The 12,406-nt window shown below is 49.3% G+C and overlaps 1 protein-coding gene across 6 annotated transcripts in view; it reads left to right on the forward strand.

Moving 5' to 3' along the window:
- Window positions 1-12,406, forward strand: part of DPP6 (dipeptidyl peptidase like 6) — a 987,445-nt gene that overhangs the window by 898,435 nt on the left and 76,604 nt on the right. For all 6 annotated transcript variants that reach the window (XM_070616959.1, XM_070616961.1, XM_070616964.1 and 3 more), the window contains 5 exons: window positions 675-713; window positions 6,064-6,171; window positions 8,856-8,947; window positions 9,930-9,977; window positions 11,859-11,977. In XM_070616959.1, the coding sequence (XP_070473060.1) occupies window positions 675-713; window positions 6,064-6,171; window positions 8,856-8,947; window positions 9,930-9,977; window positions 11,859-11,977 (406 nt within the window). The remainder of the gene's footprint in view (window positions 1-674; window positions 714-6,063; window positions 6,172-8,855; window positions 8,948-9,929; window positions 9,978-11,858; window positions 11,978-12,406) is intronic.

Genomic DNA, 12,406 nt, shown 5'->3' on the forward strand with positions numbered 1-12,406 from the left:
GTCTGTGGATAACAGAACCCCCGCCCGCGGGTGGCAGGAGGGCAGATCAGCACCAGGGACAGCTCCGTGGCTCCTTGGGATGACGGGTGCTGAATGGCTACATGCTGGTGTTTGGGTTTTGATTTGTTTTGTCTTCCATTATGCATCTTTCTCCACGGTTCTGTGAGGGCTACTTTTCATATATCTTTTAACCCCTCTTAGTGTTGTGTTCTACCAGGAGTGTTGCTCAAAGTTGTGAACTGGACATTTGTCCACACACACCCCTGCACACACACACAACACATGAATTCCTAAAACAATGTAGCAGCTGAGGTTTGCCTTTTAATGAGCACATGCCTGGTCAGAGGTGACCATCTAATGGACATGTGTGTGGTCAGAACTGACCATCGAGTGATAAAAGTTTACTGTCTTCCAAAGGGTTCCTACTTGCCATGGATTTGTCCTCATTGCTGGGGAGAGTGACATTTGTCTTGTTTGGGGACATTTGTGTTCAGCTCTAAGCCATAATAAGAGACAAAGAGGAGAGCCGGGGATGGCCTCCTCGCTGAGCGGGCCACCGCGCTGTCTGTGCTTGTGCAGCTACCGCGTAGGGGAATCAAATTGTTTCTGCACTGTTAGTCATAGACACAATACACGCAAAAAATCCTTTCTCTAATGCTCTTATTTCATTTCAGAAACATGAGGATGAAAGTGAAGCCTGGCTCCACAGACAGGTAACTACCCCACATGCGAGTTCCCACATTCTCCGCCTGCACCAGCCACCAGACCCACCGCTGCATGGCTGTCAGAGCTTTTACAACAGCCGAACAGCTTCTCACGTTGAATCCTACGGGAATCCCCACGTAGGCATGTCGATGTGGGTGGGTCTGGTGAGTGGGCGGGCTTCTCTGCTGTCTGGCACTGCTGCCTTCTGTGGTCCCTGAGCACTGCTGGAGACTCGTGGAGCCCCAGGGGAGGTGGCTTGAGAATCACCACTCTGGAGCACGGGCAGTGTTTGGTGAGACTTCAGTTCTCAGTTAGATGATGTCCTTTCAGCGAATTAAAAATGATGTGTCCATAAAAGTTGCCTAGATATGACCCACTATAGTAAAAAAAGATGAAATGTGCCTGATACTGCTGTTTTTCTCAGCATGGTTTCATGGATGTTGCATTTGAAATAGACTCTGCTGTGGTTCAGTATGAACCTTTCTGGGGACCTGACTTTAGAACCATCCCTGGGTTTCCCATCCCTAACTCAGATAAGAAATGCATGGTAAACAGGCTCCAGGAACTTGAGATTAGAAGAGATCAGGAATGGTCTACAGTAACTCACTGTGTGACCAAAAAAAAAAATTAAACTTACACAAAAAATAAAACTCTCAGCGCTGGTATTTTCTTTCTTCAATTCTTTTTGTGTCATTCCACACCCTGACATTAGAAAGAACAGGTGAGAAAGTTTTGAATTCTTACTTCCTTTTCATCCAGCCTAATGGGATGAAAATTGTCTGAAAATTCTGAGGGAAAAATCTCACCAGATTTGAGTCTCAAGAATTACGGTGAAGAGGGCGCAGGTGTGCTTCTTTATTGACACACTGGATTCCGTTTATGGTAATTAACTGAAGCTGGACCATACAACTATCAACAATGACTCTCCAGGAACATTCTAGCAACTCTGATGGGCATGCACTTCTTTTATCTGTGGCACTAGCAATCTATCCCAGCCTTCCGTCAATTCTCTTGAGGTGGTAGCCTCATAAATGGATGCTATTCCTCTTAAATATGTCCTGGTTCTGTTCCGTGCCAGTCTTCTCCAAAAGGGAAAAGGCCCAAATGGCAGCATTTGTTTCCCTATGTGCAAGTTTGGGTGCTAAGTCCAAGCTAAGAAAATATCAAGAATGAGGAGTGCTTGGGAACCCTAAAATGTTAGCTGGGAAGTTATGCTGGGACTCTGCTGGAATTATGCTGGGGAGCTCTTGAATGATATAAGCACAAACATCAGAAGCAATGTTACAATGTTCCTCTTACATCAGATGAAATGCCAGAGAAATTGAAATGAAAGGACTGGAAAAAATATCCATACCTATGTAGTCATCTTTCGACTAATATTTATGGATCGTACCAGGTGCCATGCCAGGCTTTGTGGATTTCAGAAAAGAATCAGCTACTTCCACTGAGCATATGTCGTGCCATGTGTCAGAAGACTCTTCCTTTTTATGGCTGAATAATATTCCTAATATTCCACTATATGGATATACCACACTTTGTTCATCTGTTGATGGACGTTTGGTTTGTTTCCACCTTTTGGCAGTTATGAACAGTGCTGCTAAGTGAAAGGAGCCAGACACAAAAGGCCACCCATTGTACAATTCCATTTAAGTGAAATATCCAGAATAAATGAATTCACAGAAACAGAAAGCTGTTTGGTGGTTGTCAGGGGCTGGGGGGAGGGGAGAATGGGGAGTAACAGCTTACGGCTTACAGGGTTTTATTTGGGGTGATGGAAATCTTTTGGAACTAGATAGAGGTGATGGTTGCACAACATTGTGGATGCACTAAACGCCACTGAATTGTTCACTCTTATTAAAATGACTTATTTTGTGCTATGTGAACTTCACCTCAACTTTAAAAAAAATGAATCAGCTAGAGCGGCAGTTCTCAAAAATGTCAAATGTAGAAAGGGAGACGAGCGGTGCCCATGAATTCCAAAGTGTGGCAAATGAGAGTAATCCTAAAATATGTTCAGAAAACGTGTTTGGCCCTTGGCGGGGCTGGGAAGAGAGAAAACGGTGTGGGATGCGGAGGCAGCTGGGCCGGGACTGGACATTACTTCGTGTGCAGAGTTTGTATTGAGTAGGAGGAGGTGAGGGTCAAGCTTCTCAAAGCAGCCCAGCAGCTGGTTTCTTTGGGGGCTGGTGGGGGCAGCTGGAAAGCCAGGGTCGGAGGGATCTGCTCCACTTCCCTGTCCTCGCCATCAGGGGCGCGCACACGGGAGCCGGCACCCTGGCTGCTGGTGGGTGGTTTGGAAGCCGTGGAGCTGGCCCCCTTTGCACACGTCTCTGCAGAGGAGCCACAGAGGCACGATCATTGCCGAGATTTTCCTGTATTTACTGACCAACCACGTGAGAACACCAGCCACATGCTGGACAGACAGCATGCCCATGATTTGGGAAACCAGATCTTTCTAAGCAAAATCAAGTCAGCACTTAAATAGTAGCATAACGTAAAACTGTAATTCTTACACTTTAAAAGTGTAAACTTTAAAGCATTTACTAAGCAAACAGCTAACATTTAAAACAACCATTGAAAAATGAGTAACGCCGTCTGGAGTTGAAGACGTCACGTCCTATAAGAGAACTGATTTCTCCAAGATGGTGCTCTCCCTGGTCAGGTCCAGCTACCAGCCCCAGTTCCCAGCCACCCCCACTAGGCGGGTGCAATCCCACCGAGGGAGGCCGGGGAGGCCCACTCAGCATGGGCCTCTAGCTCCTGATTCCTTCAGAGCGCCGTGGTCAGCAGGAAACTCCAATGTCAACAGTTTCTCATGACATTCCTTTTGAAGAGATTTTTCATAAAGGAATTCGTGGACCCTGTTTTTCAAAAATAATCTGTAGTGTCTCCGCATCCTTCAAGATACCATGAGGTCCGGGAGCACAAGTTAGCAACTTCTTTAAGGCTGACCCCCCGTCTGCTGCCGGTGAAGCTGCTGTGCCGCTGCAGGCTGATCCATCTCAGACGGCTCACAGATGCTCCCCCCAGCTGCCCAGGGCACAGTGTGGTTTGAGGAGAAGACTGGAGTCTGGAAAATCCTACCAAGCTCAGGGAGACCTAGTCCGCTTAGATCAATCACTCTTCTGAATGCTTGTCGCCAGGGAGGAGGTGAGCTGGAGCAATCCTGGGGCTGTGCATCTGAGCCCCCATCTCCTCATCTTTTCTTCCCATCTCCTTCTGAGGCCTCAGTAAGGATCCCCACAGGGACTCCCTGAGCCAACAAGAAGAGGCAACGTGTATGTGAGCGGAGACTCACCAAGTTCCCTCTCCTCTAGGAATATTCCATAAATAGGTAGTCCCTCCCACCAAACACATTCCCCATCACTGCTGCCTGTGACCTTGCAAAGTCAGTGCTGATGCAAATCTACTAGGGATCCTGCACCAGGACCACCGGCGTTTGGTGCAGAACCCCGGAACCTGTCACTGTGGTTGAAGAGTCGGTCCTAGAGGTCTATTGCTGACCACCCGTCTTCTTTAACCAGGATTTTGGTTTTGTGATTTCAACATTGGGGCGGGGAGATTGGACAAGATGAATGCATCTGAACCATGGAAAGAACTGGCAGAAATGCTACAAATAACTCACGAGGAATCTCTCACTAGTAAAAAGGACTCCTTCGTCACGAATCTGCTCTGAATGGGGGTGGGGAAACCAGGCATCGTATGTGGTAAATTCCCTGTAGCCAGAGAGACTGGAAACCCTCCCTCCAAATCCACGAGAGTCAGAACCAGGATTAAAATCTAGGTCTCCTACTCAAAAATCATTGCACTTTTTCACTAAAAATACATCGATTACACGAGAAACCCAGTCTGAGAGAGACTCAAAGGCTGGTGCTCTGCCTGCCTACCATGAAGTGTTCCACGGATCAATGTAACGATGACATGAAGACGATCGAGGGCTTTTCAGTATAAAAACAATGCTTCTGGCCAGAATTAATTATTTATCACATTTATTCAGAGTATTTTTATCTGGCAAAAGCGCAAACATTTCCCCAGAAAATCGAGGCAACATTGCAGTGTCTGTCCTGCAGTTGGCAAATAGAAGTGCATTTAGAAAGCCAAATTTACTGCTGGTTTTTCCATTTCCTCTACATTTAAATACCATGCTTCCAACTCTAAATAGAAAAATAAATATTTGCAGATTAAAGGTTTCATTTTATTGCAAATATTCATGAAGATTAAATGTCATTTTAATCACGTTAGTTTATTTCTCTGGGCATACCATATTTGCATGTCCTCATTCACGGCAGGGAAAATGAGTTTTCCTTGTGCCAGCTGGGGTTTATTTACCATTTGTTCTCATCCCGCCTTAGCGTGGAGCTCCTTGAATCAGAAAATGTGTATCGGAGCCAACTAATTGGTGTTCGCGGATGGAAACTTTCAAACTGGAGCTGCAGAGCGCCTGAGATGCCTCCGTAGCAAAACCCCTTTTCGCCCTTCAAGGCAACAACCAACCCGCAGGGGGCTGGCGGGGGCTGAGCAGGGGCGGCTCAGCCCTGGGGGATCCTGGCCGCACACGTCAGCCTTGGCTTTGAATCCAACCTGGAATTCCTTCCTCCGGGGAAAAGTGGGAATGTGGATTTTGTTTCCAGGGAAAAGCGACAGTAGATCGAGCAGACACGCGCCATCTGGAGAATGCCCGAGTGGAACTTTCCTCTAGTTAGAAGCCATGCAATGAGCACAGTGAGTCCCAGGAGGACTGTTTTTGCTCACCTACATTTCAGAATGTATAAAATCTGTCCTTGCTGGCTGTTTCTTTCTCTCTTTTTCATGTCTTCCTGGTGGGCTATTCAGTGTGAGCTGGATTCTGTTCAATAACAGAACAAAAGCTAGGATTGACAGAATAGAATTCATTTTTAGGTAAAATTGGGTTTCTGATTGTTTAGACTTATGTTCTTTATGATATATAATAAATGCCCCTGGAGAAATCTCGCAACCCGCCCTGGTTTCAAGGGGCCACAATTAAGGGGAAGCCCGGCACTGAGCTCTCTGAGGGCTGGTCCTGCTCTGTCTGCGGAGCGTGGGGCACGCACAGGCCTGTTCTTTCCGCTGGTGCTTTGTGAAATGAGGGGAGCCTTTTCATCTGCCTCTGCTTAGGCCGCCGCCTCTGAATTCTTCATTATTCCTCTTTGAAAACTAAAGATTTGACTCCTGGTTCCCAAGGAAAGAAAAGACCCCACACAGCGTTGATTCTCTCAACCACATCTCTCGTTAGAAATTACATAGAAAATGGATCTCAAAATGTAATCTATCTTGGTTCAACCTCTTCAACACAAAAGGAAGCTTTTTATAGACTTCATCAACTGCTTCCATCCGCAGAATGAAGAACCGGTGTTCTCCCAGGACGGCCGGAAGTTCTTCTTCGTCAGAGCAATCCCGCAGGGAGGCCAAGGGAAATTTTATCACATCACCGTGTCTTCGTCCCAGGTAAATCCTGCTGGTTTCCGAAACGGTTTTGCTGTGTTGGGCACGGCCCCTAGTGGCTGAGCGCTCTGCATGCACTTGTCACCCTCAAGGTCCCCAGAGCAAACCCTGGAAGGTAGGCTCCCCAAGGCGGGCAGAATGGGGCGCTCATAAAGTCCAGAGGTTCTGATCAGGGCAGCGGGTCGCATTCGCCCTTTCTACTATCTCTCAAAAATACAAATGACACCTCTGACGACATCAGAGGAAACCGGCGTTTGGGTACGAGCCGAGGACCGTGTCGCCTACTTTGTATGATGATCCTGTGCTCACCAGCCTTTCCCCCCCACCTGCTGGGGTGACCCCATACACTCTCGCCTCGAGGCAGGGGCCCAGTGCACTGGTGGCTCCCATGGTCCAGCCTCCCAAGGCATCCCACCTCCACTTTTAGCCAAATGCAGGTATTAGCCTGTCATGGTGTTGCTACCAACTGTCACTGACCTGATCCTGGGTCTGATGGGTTAAGAGCAGAACATCACTGAGCGGGGAATTTCAGAGCTCACTGTTTACGAATTTGGACCCAAAAGCAGACAGCCTGGTGAATGCTGTCTCCTGCGAAGCTGTCACCCAAGGGAACCTGCCCACCTGCTCGAGAGATGCTGCCCCAGCACCAGACTTTCAGGGAACTCTGCCCTTAGGAAGAAGGTGGAGAGGGGTGTGGCATTTCCACGATCACGACCCTCATCCTCGGTGTGTAGATTCCATGTTTGAAGGCAGACTGAAGATATTTGGGATCAGGGCAGGTGAATAAAATTTGGTTTTAAAAAAGTTATCAAAAATATTCTCTGGATATTGTGCTGGCCCCAGTGGCCTGGTGGTTAAGTTCAGTGCACTCCACTTCGGCAGCCCCATTCAGTTCCGGGGCACAGACCTACACCACTTGTCTGTCAGTGGCCATGCTGTGGCCGCAGCTCACATACAAAAAGAGGAAGATTGGCAATGGATGTTAGCTCAGGTGAATGTTCCTCAGCAAAAAAAAAAACAAACAAAAAAAAGCCTATTATAAAAAAATATTTTGTGGATATAAAGTAGAAGGCTCATATTTATGATATAGCCCAAAATGCAATTTCAAAAGAAAAATTCCAAGAATGTCCCACGTAAGATCATCTTCAATGAACAGGAGCAGAGGCTGGGCTGTGACTCCATGGTGGGATCATGTTTACTCAGAGGCTTAGACACAGACATTGTAGTTGTCTACCCATTAATTGACTTATGGACAGTCTGCAGACTGGCTCCCGTTCATCTGTTTATCCCTGTGGTCTTCAGGCTATGGCCCCAATTCCTATGCTTTCTCATTTTGGACCACTTTAATCAAGATTTGAAGATGTTTTGATCTTTTCACTCAGCCCCATCTCTGAATTCATCCATGTGACCAGCATTTGCTGAGTATCTATGAAACATTCCAGCAGGAAGCAGGTCCCCCACCCGCCACTCAGGAGGGCACCCACTCCCCAGGAGACCCTCGGGTCCCCACTGCCTTCCAGAAGCCCCTGCTCTCCACAGGATCTCCCTTGTCTGGAGACTTCCATTTCTGTGGTCCCCAAGTCCCCACTCTGTTTGCCTTGGACCCTTCACCCAATTTAATCACCATTTGATTAGCACCTGCCTCCCAGGCACCTGCCTCCCATGGCACCTACCTCCTGGGCTCCTGCCTCCCAGGGCACCTGCCTCCCGGGCTCCTGCCTCCCATAGCACCTGCCTCCCGTGCTCCTGCCTCCCGGGCACCTGCCTCCCGGGCTCCTGCCTCCCATGGCACCTACCTCCTGGGCTCCTGCCTCCCACAGCACCTGCCTTCCGGGCTCCTGCCTCCCAGGGCACCTGCCTCCCAGGCTCCTGCCTCCCACAGCACCTGCCTCCCGGGCTCCTGCCTCCCACGGCACCTGCCTCCCAGGGCGCCTGCCTCCCAGGCTCCTGCTTCCCGGGCACCTGCCATCCAGAACAGCCAGCCTGTGGCTCGCACCTCGGCACTTCCACACCCCATTTCAAATCGTCGTTCCTGTCGAGGCAGTCATGTCTTTCCTTCTCTTATGACTTATTGTCCTAATTACTCTGTTCTGGGAGGCACTTCGGGACAGACAGTGTGTGTGCAATGTGCAGCACTCAATAAAAGGGTTTTAAACCATCCTTGTAAATGATGGCAGAGAATGACAGAAGAACCGGAATCTTTCCTTCCTTCCTTCATTTTTTCTCTATATATCCTTGCCCTGTTTCATCTGCCTCCCCATGTTTCTCTCTTGCCTCCCTCCTTGTCCTCCTATGGTAATGACTCTACTGATTAGATTTACGAATTGTAAGGGAGCAACGTCAGCAGCCATGAAGCGTTGGTGCTTCCTTCTGACACGTGTGTGGTGGTGGGAGGAACTGGCGACCGAGTTCTAGTTGATAAGTGCCACAGACATGAACTACGTGATTCTCTCCGTTGCTCAAAGTCAGAGAAGGGAAGAGGGCTGTGGCCTGGGGGTGGTCAGCCGAGGCCGCGTGGAAGGGGCTGGATCTCAGCCAGCCTCGGAGGAGAGGACCAGGCGGGGTGAGGCAGACGGCACCCCCCACCCCGAGAGGCTGGCTGCCTCCTATCTGAGGGGCTCTGGGGTTCAGAAGCAAAGCCTGCGTCCAGCTCTCTCGCTCCTCCGTATCTTGTCTGTGTGTTCCAGCCCAACAGCAGCAATGACAACATACAGTCCATCACCTCTGGGGACTGGGACGTGACCAGGATCCTGTCCTACGATGAGAAGCGGAATAAGATGTAAGTGAGAATCAGGCCATGTGGCCAGGCTGCTTACAACCCCAGGGCTCGTTTTACTGCTGACTGGGACACATTAATTATTTTTCAGTCAGATCACACTCACCGAGCACAAATTATGGCACAAGGGGCCTCATCTTTCCTTCTTAGACAGCATCTCAAGGTCCTAGTTTCTTCATGAAAATATGTCGTAGATTCCATCTGAGAGCCCCCCTTCCAAGGTCACAGGATGGTCATGATGAGGTTGAGCTTGTAACCAGGCCTGTGGGTGACACAGTGGCCACAACAGTGGTGTACTGTTTTCTGTTGAGTCTCTCCTCATTCCAGGCACCATGCGAAGTTCATTATGAGCGTTATCTCATTCAACACAACAGTTCCAGGAGCTGGTTTATTGCTTTCCCCGTTTTAAAAATAAGTAAGCTAAGACAAAACAAAGCCAACTAATTTACTCCAGGTTGTTCAGTCAGTGACATGTGGAGCTAGGACTCAACCCGGGACATTGGGAGTCCAGGCCCAGATGCTCTTCATCCTCCCTTGTCATGCGATGAAAGCCAAGGCTTCCACCTCTGGGGTCCTAGGTGAAAATCAGCCAACAAGAGTCACTGATGCAGGCTCTATGTCTGGACTGTAGTAAGCATTCTCAGGCCCTTGCCCTCCAGGAGGTCAATAACCTTGTAAGGAAATTCCCTTGTCCAGATCCAGGTGTACACCACCAGCCCCACCCCGACAGCAGAGCCCTACAGGCTGTTACAGGAGATGCCTCAGGCCGGCAGGGGTCTGCATTGGCGTGTCCCTCAGCCCATGGGTGTGTGGCTGCCCCCAGCCCTACTTGCTCATGTAGCTGGACCTGAGCGGGAGAATTGCTCGCTCTAGGTCACTGAACGATGAAAGTCTCTAAGAAGTGTCTGAGCAGGCAGAGGCTGGTATGTGACATACAAACCTGCCTGAAGCCAACTAACTTCTTTGCGCCTGCTGGTCTTTGCAGCTACTTCCTCAGCACGGAAGACCTGCCGAGGAGACGCCAGCTCTACAGGTAGGTGCCCCCTGCCCCTGCTCACGGCGGCTCCCCCGGGGAGGGCCACAGGGCTTGGCAGAACTGCGCCTCTGAGCGGTACCTTAGGAGGCAGCACAGAAGAACCCCCACCACAGATGAGTAGCTATAAAGTCTGAAGAGAAATAACAAAAAATGCGGAAGCCACCAAATTTGAAGCTTGATAGTATTTTTCTTCTTTTGTCAAGTTGAGTATTCCTCCCCACTTATTTTCTCCTCCTATAACTGGGGGACTTGTAAACTGTCTTTCCTTTCCACCGTTATTCAAAGATTGACTTGGAGGGGTTATTCTCAGCTGGGCTGTTATAGGAGGGAAAGCCTGGTTCAGGACTTTGCCAGTGGACTGGGGGCTGGAGGCCAGTTCAACTGTCTCTGTGTCACGGCTAACTTGCTGTGGGATGTTGGTCAATTTCATAATCTCAAAGAAAGCAGAGGAAGGGTGACCTCTGAATCTTGGGAGAAGGACAAGGTGTTTTCCGGAATCTGTCCCTCTTTAGCATAAATTCTGTCAACTGCTCCGGTTACTATTCTCATCAGAGAAAGTTTTGGTTCTGAAGTGGGATTCGTCCTGAGAACTTTCCTCCGGCATAGTGAAGGTCAAAATGGGGCGGTCTGTGACCTCCTCAAGGTTTTCCAGACTAGAAGGAGGGTAACAACTGGCTACTGTCTCCATGCACATAGGCCACTTCAGAAGACACCGTTCCATGTAGACCTAAGGGCTTGAGCTGGGTGACTTGTAGTCTGGGATGAGCCTCTTTCCCCCTACCCTCACCACTGGGACATTGGAGAAGGCCCATCAGGTGGATGACCATCTCTTGCCACCCTCCATTGGTCCATATGCCCAGAGCATAATGACCAACATAAGGGGTCCTTTTGGAAGTGAGGAAAACCCCGGCAAATCCACATGGTCACAGACTTCCTTGTCTCTGTAGACTTCTCACCGCTGCACATCTACCAGGACAACTATATCACTCCTGTCACCAAATTCATAGAAGGTGATCAAGCAGACTGCCGTAGACTACCTACCCTTTCCTCTAACATATGCGATTAGAAGGCTGTCTTCTCTCTCCCATGAAATATCCTCACTCTTGTAGACGGGTTTCCTACTGGAAACTATGGTTAGTGTGGACCCTTCCCACGGAAAATGCTCAGACGAGAGCTTCTTCCAGGTATACTCAAAGATACCCCTCAGTATCTTTCAACTTCTGGAAACACATTTTAGGCCTTCTTAGCATGAAATTGTACTTAGAGTGGCCCCAGGTAACATCTTCGAATCGATTCCCACTCTTCTGGCTCCATTGAGTGAGAAGTGATGTCTCACCATTTCACTCTGTCAAGAGAACTGGGTTTAGAAACAGCCAGAACTCAATTCAGCCCGTGTTTCTGGAGTCCTGCCTTGTCATTCACCGGTGTTAGGTCCTCTGAGAGAGTTCAAAACATGTCTGCTGTTCTCAAAATGCTGATCATTTCCTCAGAGATGAGAGGCATGGGTATAAAGCACTAGGTAATGGTACCAAACGCTGTCCTCCCCTCACGTCAGGGACGTGCACAGGGCCTGAACAAAGCGTGGATGACCAGGTACGCACTCCATAAAGCGAGAGCACTGAGAGCTCTTACACGTCAGAGGGATCTACCTGCCAGGGAAGGCTTCGTGGCCGGCAAAACCAGAGCCCGTGTTCAGGAGCATTCCAGCAGGGAGACAAAAGGAGAAAGGCCCAGCGGTGAGCGTCAGGGGCTCCAGAACACCTTTGGTAGGAGAGAAATCAGTCAGCTGGAAGTACGGAGCTGGGGGATCTGGGTCTTGACCACTGTCACTGTTTCCTCCCTGCCTCGGTTCACGCCCTGCTGTCCTTGTCCCTCCAGTGCCAGCACCATGGGCAACTTCAACAGGCAGTGCCTGTCCTGCGACCTGGTGGACAACTGCACCTACTTCAGTGCCTCCTTCAGCCACAGCATGGACTTCTTCCTGCTCAAGTGCGAAGGTAAGTTCCTGCCAGCGTTTCAGACCTGCTCCTAAATCCATGCTGAGACCCGCGGGCAGGCACACTCACGGGACGCGGAGGCAGCTGCCGTGGGAGCCTGTTCCGGAACAGGTGAGGATCCCGCCCACCCCATGATGTTTGCTGATGGGAGCAGGGATACTGGCTCACCTCTCGGTCTGCTGCCCTGCCGATATTTTACGTTTTATGAAGGTTTACAGCTTATCAGAGCTTTCTACACACTGTGCCAGTTAATCCCAAAGTTCATCTACATTTTCCACCAAAAAAAGTCCTGTGAGGTAGTTGTGGTAAGTATCTTACACAATGATGAAACCAGGCCACCTAGAAAGATAATAAAACAATTTCAAAGGTCAACTTCTTTAGCATAAGGATTGAGATTATATGAAAGAAGTCTCAGACAGGGGGAAAAAA

Source organism: Equus przewalskii, chromosome 4, assembly GCF_037783145.1.
Source record: "Equus przewalskii isolate Varuska chromosome 4, EquPr2, whole genome shotgun sequence".
Lineage (NCBI taxonomy): Eukaryota > Metazoa > Chordata > Mammalia > Perissodactyla > Equidae > Equus > Equus przewalskii.